Source organism: Falco peregrinus, chromosome 2, assembly GCF_023634155.1.
Source record: "Falco peregrinus isolate bFalPer1 chromosome 2, bFalPer1.pri, whole genome shotgun sequence".
NCBI classification, from domain to species: Eukaryota; Metazoa; Chordata; class Aves; order Falconiformes; family Falconidae; genus Falco; species Falco peregrinus.
Window position 1 is genome coordinate 114158141 of NC_073722.1, and position 18292 is coordinate 114176432.

At 40.8% G+C, this 18292-nt stretch overlaps 1 protein-coding gene across 1 annotated transcript in view; it reads right to left on the reverse strand.

Moving 5' to 3' along the window:
• The window catches only part of TNRC6C (trinucleotide repeat containing adaptor 6C), a 219528-nt gene that overhangs the window by 27356 nt on the left and 173880 nt on the right, over positions 1-18292 (reverse strand). The window contains 6 exon segments of the mRNA XM_055795203.1: positions 1357-1502; positions 1713-1770; positions 2416-2496; positions 3702-3868; positions 5129-5338; positions 12859-15450. Coding sequence (XP_055651178.1) covers positions 1357-1502; positions 1713-1770; positions 2416-2496; positions 3702-3868; positions 5129-5338; positions 12859-15450 — 3254 coding nt within the window.

Here is an 18292-nt window from a genome sequence, read left to right on the forward strand (position 1 = left end):
TATATAATCTTTGTGGGAAACTGGCACGACATTAGACTACAATGCACTGTGGCAGAAGTTGAACTATCACAAAAAATTTTGATATGTAAGAACATAAATAAAGAAAATTTTATCTAGATGCCAATTTTTCCTTATTAATATAAATACTCCATACTTATGTACGACGCATTTGTCATGAGTCAAATTAACTTTACAGTTTGCATCGTACCAGCACTAAATTTCAGCATGCTTTTTAGACTGTATGAAAGCAGAAATAGTAATAGTTGCATTAAAAGGTGAGTATTTATCAGATGTCCTAGCACAGCGCCATGCTCATTTCCTAGCGCAACACCTGGGAACCCATCACAACACAAGCCGTAACTTTAAGGATAATGCTATAGTTAAGAATGTAAGAGAACACAGGGTGGAGGGACTGGAAAGATAACCATTATTCAGAGTTGAGAAACTTTTTAAAAACAGAGCCTGTAAACAGCTTATGTAAAAGGAATTGGATTCAGCAGTTTCTGAAAACTACCAATTTCTGCATTCAGAAACCACCATCTACCCCCCATCCTTATGAACATTTTAAATAAACCGTAGAATAACAAATGGTACCAAAGATTGTTCTTTCCTTATTAAAAAAATTTCGGGGGGATTTCAAAGTGATTTGGCAGGTCTCTTTGTAAGACTTTCTGTCAGGTTGTAAATCTTGTTTCCTACCGAGGATCTGGCTGCGCTTTTCCCTATACTTTTTTTTTAGCCACTTTGAATCTTGAACACCACGTACTTCTGGAGCTTTCTCTTCAGTCATTAAACGGTGCTGGTAAATTTGTCATACGTGATCGCAGAAAAGGAAGCTCATCGGAGAAGCTTTTTATGATTGTGCATGTCTGCTCTTTGACTTAAAAATACCTCAGCTCCTCAGTCCTATTTAAGTAGTGAACTTTCACCGAAATCTAGATAGAAGGAGCTCAAAACTGAAACAGGAATTAGGAGCCTAATTCTTGAAGATTTTGGCCTTGGTCCTGCCTGATCGCTAATGTGGGCAAGGACTCTTACAGAGTGAAAGGTTTTCTGTGCTCCGTTTCTTTGTTTTTCCCGTTTCTAGTTCCATTGCATTACTGATTCTTTAGTTTTCAAGTGTAACACTGGGGATAATTGTTGCTTATTTCTAGGTGGAAATTACATCACCGGTCCTTTCCACAAGGATGAAATTCCCCACAAGATTAAAAAAAGAGAAGAAAAGGAATAAAACACGGTACATAATTATCTATCACATTTCTCTCTACAGCTTTCTAAACAGACAGTGGAAACTACAATATTTCTATACTGTGCACAGTTTTGACCTGTAAACCCCATACATATTTCTGAACTTACCTTGTCAAGGAAGGTGGGGCGGTCCATGGAAGACTCTTTGGAGATCGGTGGTGGGCGGCAGCCAAGGGGTTTGGTGACCATTCCATTATAGTCGGTCACTCCCATTCCACGCTTGTCCATTTCCACCTTCTTTTCCAGCAGAGCACCTTCACAGAACGGGGAAATATATTGAAAAAAAGTGACGCAAAGACAGTGAATTTGCCAACAGTAGTTCAGAGAAGTAGATCTTGCTTGCAAAAGCAAAAGGAAGAAAATAAATATTGTCCGATTGATCTGGATAAGATCAAACTCTCAGAATCATGAATGGTTCCTGTGTGGCTTTAAAGAAACAAATAATTAGTTACACAGATACTTACTCATGGCCTGATCGAGATTCATATTGTTGCTCTTCAAGGCCTCTTCCGCTGGCTCTCTCTGTCAAAAAAGACAAATCGTGTTAAGAGAAAAAGTAATCGCGCTTACATGATTTCAAAACAAACTGAGAAAACATGCATTTCTCTTAAGTACTGAATTTAATATTTACTCAGCAGCACAAACAGTGTCTGGGCACATCTTTTTCTGCTTTTAGCAATTCCCACGATTCAGTTAGTTTCAGTTTGTCAACTAAGTGCCAGTTCTACAAGACCAAATCAGATTGTTCCATTTAAATGTCTTCCTGTTTTCTGTGGACAACTTAAGTATGACTAAGACATGCTTTTCTCTAAAGAAGCCCCAGCTATACTCCAATTTCATCTGTTTAGTAAGAAAAGGGGAATAAGAGTGGAATTATTACTGAAGTTCACAGTAACGCCTGTTGTTATGAAACTCTGAACTTCAAAAGATCTATAAAGGTCATCATGCTAACCGTATCATTGAGCAATCCCAGAGAGCACCTTACTAGCTTATGGCCGATTTCTGAAATTAAGAGTAATGTCTAAATGCCGGTAACAGAACTCCTTCCTGGCCTGAGGAGGAAACTGAAGACACTTTTTGTAGCTACAGTCTAAAACACCAAAAGTCAGAACAGAACTACAGGCTACAAAAGCTAAGCCACAGGTGCCAGCTATGAACACTACTCACAGGGAAGCCCATGTCTGTGAGCTGTTTTATCAGACGGTTCATGATCCAGGCCTCATCTTGCTTGCTAGATGTCTTCATGCCCTTAGTAAATAAATGGGAGATTCCATTAATGGGCTGGTTCCCATACTCACACTAGTGAGTAAAATACATGGTGAGTTTTTCGTGTTAATAATACATGCTACTGAAAGATGGATTAGTACGTTAATTTAGAAAGTATTGAAGAACCCTCCGATCAATGTAACTACAATTCTCTTCCCCCACAAAGTGTACAAATTTTATCTCAGCTGAATAGGTGTTCAGTGTACTATTTAGTATTTGATTTGCTGACCACTGAATTAAAACCACCTTTGAAATTACGTATTTCATTTTAAACCTTGGCAGAAAAACATAATCAAATATAAAGGTTTCTGAAATAGTACAACACTTCCTGAAAAACATTCCCAAAACCAAGTTTGCAACCTTGAAGTTAAGAATGTTACTCAGTGTATTTTCTTAAAAACAAACAAGAGCGTCTAGATAAACACCTTTAAAAGATCTCTGTGCAGCTTTTCTATCACAAAATCCTTAAGAAGTCTCTTCCTTTCAGTTCTCCAGAAAGTACCAAGGGACAAGCGTGGATTTGTTTTGGGCTGCGGACAGTACAAGAAACAACCATACTTGATCAAATCACTGGCCTAACTGTTGGCTAATGGAATAACAAACAAACTGGCTAAATGCATTCCCAATTCCTTTAAATTACAGACTGGCCTTGTCCTGAAATAGAGACTGTGCAACAGAAAGCTTCCTAACATCATTCTCTATGTTCTCGGTTGAGTGTGGCATTAAAACAAGTTTGCTTTGTTCTCATACCAGTACACACCTTACAATTATCTGTCTGTTCCTCGATAATAGGAAATAGGCATTTTATGTCGAACCATTTCACCACAAACTACTATTTGCTTTTCCACCACCACGGAAAGTGTCTGAACGCCCCCTTAACACCTCTTCTGTTAACACATTATCATTTCTTCAGAATACATGGAAGTTTATAGAACTTAGAGAAAACAAAAGCAACAACAACAAAATTCCCAAAGCACCTGACATGCTTGAATTCAAAGATCTCCCATTTACCGCTGGAAACCAGGTAGGCTGTACTTGAACCACTGTAGTGGCAAGCTGTGTTAGCGTTCAGGTGTCAGGGGTCTGTTTTAAGAGGTCAGATGTAAAGCAACAGAAAATTTGCGACAGCTTAATTCTAGAAATGTTATACTAATTCCACTCTTTTCTAGAGAGTATCTTTGTCTTACCTTTTGAAGTCCTTTCTTCGGGGCGTTCCCCCAGGAATTACAGGAGGAGCTGCTCTCTTGTGAAGCAGTATTATTCCACATATCTCCTTCTTCATCTTCCCACTGACTAGTACTGAGATTCACTTCATCCCCACCACCGCCCCAGCCTTCTTGCATAGATTTTGAAGCTGGAGGAGGGAAAGCAAAGAGGAAGAAAAAACCCCTTTATTCAATTTCCTGCAAATTTCACAGAAATTCCTTTTCACAGAATTTCCTTTTATACCATATCCAGTATGCGAACATTGGATTATTTTCAAGAGATACAGAGGTTCATCAAGTAGCTCAATCGGCATTAAATTATAAGGATGCCTTCCTTGAAGTGAGCAAAAAAGAAAAGGTTCTTTAAATACTTTACAGAAGAAAAAGCTCAGCAGCAGCAAGTCTTGCTTTTTTCTGAACAAGTAAGTTCTGTGGTCATGGTCATTCCAGTCTCCTAGGAACAAGGAACCAACAGTACTGACCACACACTTAAGTGCTATTTTGTTTTCAATGAATCGCACCATTTTAGCTGCCACATTCTTCCGATGAACAAAACCAAATTTTGAGGTTATTAATGGTCAGAAACTCACTCTCATCTCAGAACTATGGAATCTGAAAGGAGCATGTGGGCTGCAGGGAATACTTTACATTCAGTGACAAGGTTGTGTCACATCGCTCCGTTTTATTCTTTTTACTGTTTAAAGCTGGGATTGCTCACCTTAAGAACTCACCCCTTTTCAGGCTCTCTGGGTATTCTAACGATCCCCCAGTACAGTATTTTGCAAGAGTGAAACTTAAAAGACTTCCACGGTGAAAACAGAAGTCTAAAACAAGTACTGTAGCCTTCAAGGCATTTAGAGATGAAGGATTTTTATCAATTAGTTAGGAATTGTGAAGCAGTAATAAGTAGTTCGGGATGTTCCTGAACCTGTGAACAGTTTTAATAGCTGAAGACAATATCCACTCCCGCAGTTTAACCAGATAGTGAGGTTAGGACTAGTCGTTCTCATGTGTTGCTTTTCCTATGAGAATGAATCCTGTCTTGACTGAGCTCAGTTGCTTCTCATACCCAAACAGGTTCCTTTCAGACACCTAGGGATAACTACTATTCACGTTCTTCTGCAGTTTCAGTTTCCTGCATCTCTACTATACCACTTTCAAGGTACACAAAACTACTCTAAAGAATACCTTTAAATTTACTGGATCGATGCAGTATGTTCCTAATTTTGTATGATTTGGTATCTGGACTATCAATGTTCTGAGACAGCTGATGCAGTTTGGAGAATACTAAGACAACCTCCACCTTAAAACGCACAGAAACCCAGAAGTGCTGTTTAAAACCAGGGTCAGAACAAACACATTTGGCTTTTCTCCCCTACCTCTTGTGACAGTGACATGCATGCACGTACCTGGTTTGCACAGTGCTGGGGCAGCAGCTGGAGCATTTGTTCTTCCATATGTCCCTGCAGACTCGGCAGGATTATCTCCCCACCCTGTACCACTGCTGGGGGGTTTCCCCCATGCTGAAGTGCCATTATCAACTGCAGCAGAAGGGGATGACGGCTCTCCCCAAGAAGCTTCATTCTTTGTGTGGACAGTAGGCATTTCTCCCCAGCCTGCTGAAGCAAAGGGAAAAAAAAGAACAGTGACGAGAAGAAAGGTTTCTTTGGTCAATAATTTCAAAGATGGACATTTTATTAAAGTGTTTGTCTGGAAAGAGCATGAACCAGTAAGTAAACACAGTCATTCTAATTAGGCATATAAAAGAAATCCCTTTGATTTGGTTTCAAAAGTCTTTTTCTTCATTGAATACTAATGCCAAGTTGTCAAGACAGAAAGAGTATTTGTTAACATAGCCGGGAGCAGCCAGGCTGCCAGGGGAGTCCCCAGCCCTGGTCCCAGGGGAGCGGCTGCTGACACAGTGACTTCTCAGAGCAGAGCAAGCAGGGCTGGGGGGCACACACAGCAGCACTGGCATGCCCGAGACTGGGACCCACACCTGAGCTGGGCCTTGCTTCACCGAAAGATTTCATGCTATTTTAATTCCTTTTAACCATTTAAAAAAATCACAAAATCTCCTTTCTCATGCCCCACAAGTAAGGTGATATTTGTTAGATTATATATGTTGTATGCATTCCTGAAAGCTTTCATTACAGCTCATGTTTGACATGTTCCCTATGTACCTCTTCATCACTGAGCCTCTGTTACAATACCTGATTTTTAAGGAGAACTAGACAAGACTGCAATTAGAATCTATAGTCAAATCATGAGGAACAGCAGGTATAAGACATTGTTTTCCTACAGAGTATTATTTTAACTCACTGAAAGACGTAAGCTACTACACAGAAACGGTCTTAGCTTGGCTTGAACATAATGCGCTTAAATCCGTATGACACTGATTTTAGCACTGAAGTCGAACGTGCCAGGAACAGCCACAGAGCTTCTGAGTCCTAAAAAGCAACACTGACCAACACAGCAAGTGTAAATTGAATTTAAAACAACCATTAACTCTTTAAAAAGCTTTTTTCTGAAGAGACAGATTTGGATCATAGGTGGAGTTAGAGGAACTTTAAAAAATATACAAAAGAGACAGACACGCAACAGGCAAGAAAACAAGGTTTTTACATATAACTGACATTAACCTATTTTTCTACAATTATCACAAAAAGCATTCCATTACATGACAACAGATATCTCAACCAGCACTGCAGAATTCAGTCTGCTTAAAACTTCCACTGTTAATTAGGCTACTAATTCAGGAAGTTGCTCTCTTTTCATTGGAGACGAGTATTATCATGTCTGGGTATTTTATAATTTTAAGGACCAGATGCCCATTTTGCTGCAGCATTATTCCTTTTTCTGTTCCCCAATGATACCTGTAAAAATACTCTGGAAAAGTTTCAAAGAGCAGAAACGTAACATTTTCTACGCAGTCTGACACCTAGAGTAGGCAGACAAGGGCATGGAAGTTGCCACAAAAGAACATTATTTAAGAGTACCTTGAAATACATTAAACTAACTAAGCAACAGAGTTTCACTGAGCAACAAGTCTTTGCATAACTTACTGATTTCAACAGAATTTATGTTACCAGAAACGGCAGCCAAAATACATTGTCAGTAATAACTCAAATGTTAGCTAGCAGGAAAAAATAAAATCCTTTCAAATAGATGGGCTCCTATCTGTTCACTGCTCCAGTGTTACCGTATTACATATTTATTTTAGGCTCTATTTCTTAAAGCAACTGCTGTTCTCCCTGACACTGACAAATGTGCACCGGACATAAACCACATCCAAACTAAGCCTACATGTTCAGGAACACGTAGCTTAATAAAGCTCCCTTACTACCAGCAAGATTCATTGTGTTTTAAAACAACTCCTGAAACAGCTCACGATTTCACTGTTTCAATAAAGTGATCTCCATTTGAAACAAAAATACTGTGTTCTAAGCTCTACCAACATACCTTAAATTTCTGGTTATTTTAAAGTGTATACAGAGGACAAATGCACAGACACGCACATGTACGTATATAAATGAACTTCTACTCAACGTGACAACTTCCTTGGCATTGCACCTAAAATACTTATTCAAGCTTATTGCTTGCATCTTTAAGGAATTTTATTTAAGGAATACTTTATTTGAATTTCTGCCTCAATACTCAGGAGGCAACCTTGTCAGACAGCTGTGTGCATTTAATCATACTGGCATCTGAAAACGATTAACTGCAGGCAAATGAAACGGAAACCAAAACATCTCTAAAGCACTAACTAGAATACAAATAGAGAGTGTGCTGAATATTAGTATTTCCCTGAGTTCACGCAACCTAGATGGGAGACTCCAGTAATTTAATTTATATGAAATCAACCTTAAAATACAATTCATATATTGAAAAGGCAAAGCGTGCTACACTGTAGAATAAAACCTCAAAAGAACTGGTCTTTCTGTTGCTCTTTACTATAAATTCAACAACATTGATTAAAAACCACAGATGTGTAATGTTCAAGTTATTTTGAGTTAAGTGCTTTAACTGAGCTGAGCAGTAAATAATACGGGATTACAAATAATGAGGGAGCCAGTCTTTATTAGTAAAGAAGACTTGCAAGTACATAAAAGCAAACAAAATGCATCAACTAAAAGTTTACAAAACTATGAAATTAAGTGCAGGGTATTAGTAAATAAAACCTGAAGGCTGCTGGAGAAGTAACCTGTATGTAAATTCCAGAGTATTACTCAATTACAAACTTCTTTCCCCTCTGTGTTAAGTCCCTGCTGTCTTAAGGTCACTGTCTCTGCGCTTTGTTTTTGTGTCTCCATGTGACTCTGGTTTAGACACATAAAGGTGGAAAAGTTACACTTCTGAATGAGGTAAAATTCTACAGGTGAAAGAAGACATTTATTTTGTATTCTCCAAAGGACTCCCTTTTTAAAATAAGGTTTTTCCTCAATTTGTAAAACAACCCAGTATGCTACATATTTGAAGCAGACAGGTGGATTGTTAGTTCCAAGAGCCTGTAGTCCCCACAGCTTACCTCCACCGGCGTGATGCTTCCCAGCACTATCCTGCACCTCGCCATAAAGGCAGCTCTCAAACAGCGTTACAATGAATTGGACAAACTCGAGAAGCTATTTTTAAGTTCCTTCACACAGCTGTTTGAACGAAAAACACCTTCAGAGTGGTCTCAAAATCCGAACCTGTCCAACATTTTGAAAAATTGCGCTCAGAGAAAACTTACTATTTTCTTTATGAAAACAATACGCATTTAAGCTTTCCTGAGAAAAAGCTTCATGCCTTAAGAACCACCCAGATCTGCATGAATGTTGTTTTGCAACAGAATGAGCTCCATTAAAGGGTTCCTTGGCGAGAAAGTCAGTTTTTAATAGTGAAGTTTTTAAACACTGTTAGAATGGCAAGAAACAAAAAGATCACAGTGAGTAATAAACATGGACACATTGGCAGAGCTTTGTTTTATAGAAATAAAAACATAATTAACATTGGGCCACAGCCAACAGGAAATCCTCAAGGGAAAGTGAAATGTTAACTAAGCTGTGGCAGGATGCAGTTGTTTTCCCTCAAAATAACCCTATAGGCATTTGGATGGCAGAAATTGTTTTCCTTGAAGTTGTTTGGTCCGTGATAAATACCAGAGAGTATAACTACAGTAAAGGCCCAAAATATTAGAACCTTATGTAGATGAAAAAGGAATAAACTAGGTAGAAAAGAGATTGTTTACTAGTCACTAGTTAGTGTGCTAATAATAGAAAAGAAATAAGCTGAGGGGTAGAGAGTGTGTGTGTGTGTAAAAGGGAGGGTTAAATATATATTTAAATCACCTGTAACCCTTAACCTTTCAAGTCTTCATTTTCTGGAGGGTATTCCAGCTCACGCGGCGGAGCTCCTACCTTCCTTGCATTGCTCAGCATTAGGGAAGCTCTCATTTGGCTTTCAGCAATGAGATCAACCTTCTGTGAACACAGAGGGCAGGTTTCTCAGGACCACCGGGCTTGTCCCCCAGAACCTGGGCTGTTGGAGGGCTGAGCATCCACTATGAAGTTTTAGGTTTGCCCATGAGCATCCTAAGGGAGCTCAAAGCTGATCTGGTTACAAATCCATTAGGATGAAAGTTCCGAGTAAGGATAAACGCATCACTTGTGTTCTCTGTTTCACATAAATTACATGCTATGAATGACACACAAGTTGTCACTGGGATAATGGCACAGGATTATAGAAGGAACAGAGAGATGTTAAGAGCTTTCAGAATTTAGACCTAGTGCAGTTTTTTAAAACTTGAGCTCCTTGCTCTCTAGGAACCACAAAGATCTTAATTTTCAACCTAAAATCTCCCTGGGGAAGCTGACATCTTTTGTTGTCTCTTCTTAGTTGGAGAGCGGGCGGTTGGAACCCTGCCAGGCTCTACCTACCTAATGGGAACAGGAAAGCATCAAGCCCACTGCCCAGCATTTGGAGTGGAGGAAGGATCTGCTGCTGTCTGGGATCCAAGGGATCTAAAAGAATCTCTCTTTTAACCATCCCTGTTTGCAAAAGCTTTTCTCACTTCTTCCTCCCCAAGTGCTAGTAAGAATTATACACAATAATTTATCTAAATTAAAACCACTAGTTTTCTGCTTGTCTTTTTAAATAACTCACCAGCAATTTGGGAGGAAGCTCCTATAACCAGAATGGACAACTTTTATCACATTATCTATCTGTGCCCACCCGCCCCCCCCCCCCCCCCCTTTTTTTATTGCAATAGAAACTCCTTAGAGCATTACGCATTTTCATCAAGCACGTACCAACATCTGCTTCCCATCAATAGCTTTTAAGTTCTGTATTCAAAGAATTTTGAGAACTTCTGGGAATGGGTGACAACTTGAATAACAAGACTGCAACTTGGCCTCCATTTCTAAACTAATGTAGTATAAACTTAAAACCCAAAAGGGACTGCTGCTCCTTTGCAAACAGCTAGCTAGTGCTGTACAGCGAAATTAAGTTCCCACTTGTTTACTTTCAGGATGCGTGACTCTACCATCTTACAGATACCCCACGCTTTCCTGCTTACACAGGAACAGAATCCACAATTCCTTATTCATGGTATTTCCTGAGTAACAGGGAATCATAAAAATGATTGGCAAAGCACATCGTGACCCACGCATAAGATGAAATACCAGTGGTAACTACTTAGTCTGAGTGTTGTAAGGTTTTAGATAAGCACTTAACCTGTGCCCTGTGGCACAGCCTTTAATTACACAATCATGTGTTGCATGGAAATACTGTATGTGGAAAAGGACCATTGTTGGGTGAAATTCGGTTGTGGATTACAGAAGTCTCCCGGCTACAGGATTCTTGCCTCCCTTACTGCAGAGGCTGGAAACGCACAGCCAATGGGACAGGGAATAGAGAAGGAAAAATAAGGTTAAACAGCACGACAACAAACTGCAAGCTCATGTCTGTGTCATAGGAAAGCCAGTTCTTCTTGCTTCTCGTCTTTTAGCTATCCCCAGATGGGGCATGATCTGTAGATGCTTTAAGTCTGTGTAAATTCCCACAAAACCCAACAGATATTGCTCTACAGCTGCAATGTGCTATATGCAATTTTAAAAATAGGTCTGCACTCTGAATGGGGAAGCTAATAGGGTCATTTTAAATTACATTTTTTGCTCGCTCTCTCTCTCTCGCTGTAAGATAAGCACAAGAGCAGCCCCTCTCAGGCACAATCAAAAGTAAAGATGGGCATAACACATGAAGACATGGGGGACTGCTCCTTGTTTCCATTTGCAGACTAGACAATAAACCTTCAAAGTGTTTCCATGTGCGGCCTTTTACTGTACCTATGCACACAGTTTAAGCATACGTAAGCAAATATACACAAAAGGCCTAACTTATGCCCTCAATAACTCGATCTAAATTTAGTATCAGAACTGTATTTTAAATTGTCTTCACTATTATATTCGGTCTATCCTCTTTCTTGCATGCTGTATTAAGTATATTCTGAGGGTTGGTTTTGCTTTAGTATCTTGGAATCTTATTAATGTTTTTGCAAAATGCACGATACTGTCATTTTAACCTAGTCATGTGGTGACTCCAGTGGATAGTTACAAGTTAATAAGCAGTTCTCTGACTGCATATACAAATTACTTCAAAGAAACTCTTCCTTTGCTAACATCTATTCTCCAGAGGAATCACTGTAGATTAACACCAATTTTTAAATTCCTTTTTCAAAATCTGAAGGATTCAGAACAGGAAGTCTTCCTCTGCAAGGTGTTAGACTATTGGAATAGCATTAACAGTACACTACTGTATATGAACAGTTTTACAAGCACCAATGTAACCATTAAAAAAACATCTTAATGGAAAAAAGAAAAAAAAAAACACCCACCCACCCAAAAGGAACCAGACCCCCACTGTCATGATACCTCCTCTACAAAACAGAAATCTGAATTGTCAGTTTCATGGATAAAGTTTTAAAATACGGATGAGTAAGCTTAAGGTAAATGAATTATAGATCACTTATATCGGAGAGACCAAGTACAAACCTATTTAAAGATTTCTCCTTCTGGAGCACATGTTATTTTATTAAAATAGATGCTTTCAACTGTTAAAATATTTGGCCAGAGTAGGAACATGAGACTATTTTTACACAGACATTACAGTAAGTTTGAATTATTTCAAAACATCAAAGAAAAAAAAGATGGAAATAAGAGAAGCAGAACAAATCCCACTTGGAGAAAAACATGGTTAAAAAGTCAATACTTAGCCACGACCAAGACGAAACAAAAACTTGGAGACAAGAATCAGATGAAGAATTTCAAAGAGCACTGCAAGATTAGATTTTGAGAAGTCTGTGGTCATGACATAGGGCAGGGCTGCTAGTATCTTTTGTTTAAATACCTCCTCACTAAGCATTTTTCTTATTTTTTCCTCACTTTTATTCTTTGCTGGATGTCTACAACAGTACCTTGTCTTTGATTAGAAAAATTCCTAGATGCCCAAAAACTTGTCTTTGGAACACAGCTTAAGTTATTCTAACTTTTCCCAGCCACCCTGAATATTAACATCTTCAACCAATCTCACTTTATGAGAATCACATAAAAGTCCAGGATACTACCTGTGCTTGAGACCTGAAGTATGGAAGAAAAACATAAAAGACAACAAACAGAAGACATGGAAACAGCAACAGCCCGGATTCACGCAACTGTTAAAAACATCTGTGGCCAAGAGATATGGTTTGCAGAAAAGAAACAGATGCAAACTGTCCAACCAAGAACAAAGACTGAGCGACGGTAACAGAAGACCAGAGAAAAAAGGCTAGCAAAAAGACCCCAAACTCTCAAATGGTTGAATTAAGAGAAGGTGCTAAGTAGCTGTGGAAGAGCTGACAAAATAAACGCGGGTCAATATTGACCTGGTACTGTTGCAAGCCTTTCTTACATTCGCCTAACTATGGAAATCTGTGTGTCGGGTTCCACAGATTCCATCCTCAAGACGAAAAGTTAACACTGCTTCAGAGTAAACAAATAAACTTGTTCTATGACATAAACACAGAATTTCTACCTTCAACACGTAACTACACACCGATCAGGCCAGACAGCATTTGGTAATTGGTACTGGTGGTATAAAGTAGCTTGTAAAACTATTTTCATACCTGGACCAAGCAGCGGGGACCGGTTCGGCTGGGCACTTGACTGGTGCGATGGCTGAGGTTCAACCATATTTGTGTTGATAATGGTGCTAGTGGTGGTGGTGTTGGTTGTGGTACTGCTCTGAATGATAGGATTATTTCTATCCCACATGTTTACAGTCTTGTTGTTGTTGTAATTTGGGTCGCCCCAAGCTGAGGTACCATCATCGATTTCCATCTTGCGGCGAATGGACGGTGGAGATGGCTCTTCCCAGCCAGTTGCCTCACAGTTCTCTTTTTGTTTGGCTGGCACTGGCCCACCAACCCACCCTGACCCCGTCTGTTTTACAGAAGCAGCTCCTCCCCAGTTACTCACATTGTTGTCCTGGGGTTTATTAGCCCAATTTTGTTGGGGGCCTGGCTTTAAAGATTCCCCCCAACTTGTACCTGTATTAGCCTTGCTGTTTGTGCCATTTCCCCACCCACTGGTCCCAGACCTTGTGGAATCATTCCAACCAGTCCCCGATCTATTGTCAGAATCCCATCCAGATCCATTCTTCTTCCCATCACCCAAGTGTCCAGGAACAGATGATGAATCTGTCCAATCTCCACCTCCTGAAGTCCAGCTTGGATTTGATTTCTGTCCATCTCCCCAGTTTTGAGATTTGGGTTTCTGAGGTTCACCCCAGGTAGGTGATTTGTCCTCCTGATTTGCGGTCCCACTCCAAGCGTGGCCGCTTTTGGCAGCAGCAGCATTATTAACAGTAGTAGAGCTTGCTGACTCTCCCCATCCCCCTGGGCCATTTGGTGCTTTGTTGTTACTGTCTCCCCAACCTGTATTTGTTGGAACAGCTGCCGGTGGAGAGTTGACCCACCCAGATACTGAAGAGGTATTTGTACTGTTCATGATGGACCCATCGTTCTTCCCCCCTGAGTTTGAAGATTGAGTAGCTGCACAGCCCCAGGCCTCTGTTCCATTGTCATTCTTTCGTTCAGACCTTGGGGACTCTTCAAATTCCCAGGCAGTGTTTTGCTTTACAGGAGTCTGTCCCCACCCCGTATTGGACAGGACCCTGGGGTCAAGGTCATTTCTTGGCAACTGAACTTGCCCTTGGTCTATCATCACTTTGTCTCTCCTCCTGCCCTCTCCAGCCCCCTCCCTCCCAGTACTGCCTTCATTTTGACTCCCACCGCTGTCGTTACTTCCTTCGCTAGCCGTGGTGCCAGATGCTGCAGCTTTGGCCCAAGAGTTTATTTGTTCGTTGCCCTGCTGCATGGCAGGATTTGGACTGGTAACGCTAGAACTCTCCCACCCTGTTGATCCTTTCCCATTGATGTCACTATTGGAATGCTGGTTTGGGGGCTTACCCCATTCCCCGTTCACACCGTTACTGGTGTTACGGTTGGGGTGGCCCCAAGCTCCAGAATGCATACTACCGACACCGCTGTTGCCACCGCCCCTGCCCCACGCCAGTACCCCAGGACCAGACGGAGGCCCCGAATCCCACGCGCTTCCTCCGTTTCCTTCCTTTTGCACAGCACTGCTGGATCCATTTTGTTTAGCACTTAATGCTGAGTTCACAGTGTCTCCATTCCCCTGACTGAACCCAGAATTGCTGTTTCCTGTGGCAGGATTACCTGGGGACATCCCCCACACTGAACTGCCCATTCCTTCACCACTGCCCCCGCTGACTTGAGAAACTGATGTTCCGTTAGCACCAGGAAGGCCTTGCAGGTGGGGCGGGATGATGGCCCCCATACCAACAGCCATCCCCCAGTTTGGCAGTCCATTTGTCTGCATTGCATTGATAGGGTTTGGTGAAGAGTTCATGGGGTTAGTGTTATTTGGTCCATCAGTGTTAAGGTTCTGAGGTTGTACGCTGAAAGACACATTCTGAGAAGTGGACGTTTGTGGTTCTGTGCTCTCTTGCGGCAGCAAGTTTCCCCAAGCACCTAAGGTGCCTGTTGGGTTCCCATTCTGGTTGCCCATGTTCTGACCTATGGCACTGACTGGACTGCAAATACTGGAAGGGTTGCCTGCTCCCACAGTTCCTTCATGTCCAAGTACAGGCCAGGCAGCTGGATTGGCATTAGGGTTAAGGTTAAGATTAATGCCAGCATTCGAGTTGGAAGCACCCCAGCAGTTCTGACTTCTACCATCTCCCATCATGTTGTCCATCTTTCCATCCCCACCACTGGCAGAGCAGTGAGCTAGGCCAGAGCTGGAGCCCGCCGCCACACCCCACACCCTGGCCGAGTTGCCGTTACCGTTTGCTCCGCCAGCTCCAAGGGCACTCTGGTTAGAAGTGCTTTGGACGAGTGCTCCGTTGGCGCCATTATTGCCATTAGTTTTCTTTGTATGTCCAGTGAAGTTGCCTTGGGCACTCCCTGTAGCCATGCTACTGTTCTCTGAGCCACAGTTGGAGGCAGAGTCAGTGTCTGTAGTACATTCTGAGGCAGACTCAGTCTCAGCTCCGGTAATGGAAGGCCACGCTTCCTTGTCAGTCCTGTCTATTATCACTTTATCCCAGCTGCAGTTGCCTTCACTCCGGAAAGCGGGCTGCTGTCCCCAGTGGGAATTCTCATAATGGTCTCCCAATCCACTGTGGCTGAGATCTGAAAGGATCCAACAAGGTTAAAAATGAGTCCACTGTTCAAGCACAGCAAAAGCCCTCCATTAAGTACTATTTTACCTCGCTAGTTACTACACCGCATTATGCTAAAATTTAGAGTACATTCTCTAACATAATACCGCAATTTTCCTTGCTACAATAAAGCACGATGCTCATATTTAGTTTCGTTTAGTTGGGTTTTTTTGTGTTTTTTTTTTTCCTTTAATCTGGAAAAACTCTCAATTAAAATAATGGAACAATTCAGTTTTAGAACAGAGCGACAAAAGTGTTTTGCATCTCTTAGTATACCAGTAAAAATAATAAGCAGGCAATAAATAAGGATAGCAAATAACACTAATCTATGTAAAAATCTAAACAGCAAATATGGAAAAAATGCAGAAAATCTCTAGCAGACTCTTGCCATTTTTTTTGACTCAATTCTCATTCTCCAGAGAAACACAAAGAGCACCCAATAAAAAATGCAAAAGGTCTGCCTGCCATCAGATATTACACACATGTGTATCACACTCAGTACACTAAATTCACACCACATTTATGTTTTCAACCCTTCCTGTAAATAAAGAAAAAAATACTGACAGTCACCTTTATTATTCAGTGTCAATTATACATTTAAACACCACTGATGTAACTCACATCTTAGCAGAGAACTTAGGCATTTCTAAATAACAGACAGTTTTGTCAGGAAACTTCTTTCTTAAAGGATTTACGTGCAGCTTAAAAATTCTTTTGCACTTGTACACACAGACCAATTTCCCCCCCAAACCAATGAAAATCAATGCTACATTGTACAGATTCTCAGAAGACAGCCTTTTCAGAGCACTCAAACATAGACACTAACCCCAAAAAACTAAACAAAAGCTCTTGAGCATCTAATTGTTTGCTAGGGTACGAAGTTAAACTGGAAGACACACCACTTCTCATGCCAAGAACTCAAACTTCATCTAAGTTTTTGCATGTACTTTCCATCCCAATTGCTCTCTACAAGATTTCTTTTACTTTATTTTGATGGGAATTTTATAGCATGTAACTCAGTCTGATCCTAGGGATACATACTAGAGATGATCTGCAGCACAGCTCCTCCTAACTGGTTGTCTAAATAAGGGAGAAAACTGCACCCACCTCAGTTACAAAATTTGGATGTCAATAATTTTTACTTCCTGTAAATCTCCTGTAACATAATTGTTTTTTATGATTTGAATAAGAAGAGTATTTTTTAGGGAAGATGGATGCAACACATCTCCCAAATAAACTGTCAACACTGGATGCCTAATATGCATTAATTTAAATCACAAATATTTTGGTGTGATTGGCTCCTCTAACTGCCTCCAATTAGAGGTGTTCCAATACTGCAAAAAAAATTGTTCCAAGAATGAAAAAAAAAAAGCTCTCTCTCTTTGACAAAGTCTTCTTATTCACACAATTCACCTGTGGCTTTTCAAGAAACGGGGCAATTACTCAGTTGCCTCTAGGAGATTTATCAAGATGAAGAAAGAGCACATTAAACCAGGGCAGATTGCCTTTTTTTTTTTTTTTAAATTTAAATCAATTGAAGCAAAAGTATGAATGTTAGAGAAAGGAAGGGAAAACAAGCTCATCACCTGTCTTCTCATGATGCCAGGAAAAGCCCAGCATTTCACAGAAAGAGCTAAATAATTGACGTGCATGCCAAATCCAAAAAAGAATGTGAAAGGAGCCACTCGGACCGATTTGGATGCTCTCCCTATATGCAACAGCTGGAGAGGAAGCAAGCATCATGTTATTTCTGGATAAATCCAACTGGTTACATTGCAGAGCTAAGGAAGAAGGTTGAAAATTTACCTGATAATCTAGGTTTGCTACGCAGGTGTTAAATTGAGACCAGAATTCCTGATAAGACATGGAAGGCAAAGAAAGGCTGTGAAATGACTTAAAAAGGGTCAACAGGGTCAGAAAAATGAGCCAAGCAGCATTCTTAGCAGAGTAGGAATGAACAAAGTTAAAAAAAGCAGTGGCAGTCCAGGCCAGAAGATAAGAAGTTGAGGCAACCAAGGAGTCAGATAAGAGGAGTTATATGAGATTTTTTTTCAACACTGTGGGTGGTGAAATTCGGCACTGCATTTCAGACATGACAGAAAGGTTTAAAAGTGGCTTGAAATACATTGTTCCAATAAAAGGTCTTGTCAAAGCCGAAACCTAAGCGAGTGCCTGGGGGAACGATGGCACTGCCCTGCCCAAGGCAAACAAGAATGTCTGTGCAGGGCAGGTTTGCGAATAAGGATCACAGTGCAAGACGGTCTCAACACACACAAAAATGGCACCAAGAGCAACCAGACGAGATGAAAGGGAGCTGCTTGTTTAATCACTTCCTTTCCTTTCTCCTCTCCCCCAAAGATGGCGGTTAGAGCAATGCTCGGGTCTGAGAACACTTCAGAGACAGCAAGTAGAGGGAAGGGGTGGGAATGGAAGAGGAAGATGACAAAACGGTTTAGAAAGATTCCTGAGAGTAAGAAGCAAAATGGTTCATTAAATAACATACCAGGATTTTGAAGAGCAGTCAGAGAAACAAGAAGGGGGAAAAAAATTACGAAGGGGAGTTACTATAAAACCCAAGAGATGTCCACTGACATCCATTGACAGCAGAAAATAGCCAAGTGCCTCAGCTTGGATAAGCACATCTACTCCAGACAGGATCACACCAAGTATGTTTGGCTTGGAAGGAGCGCACATGCAGCTCAAACCTCTGCTTGTCAAGACTTTGCAGCTCCATAGTTACTTCTTTTTGTGTACCGTCAGCCTAGTTCCTCTTAACCGAGGTTCAGTGGTTACTTTGATAGGGATTACAGTAA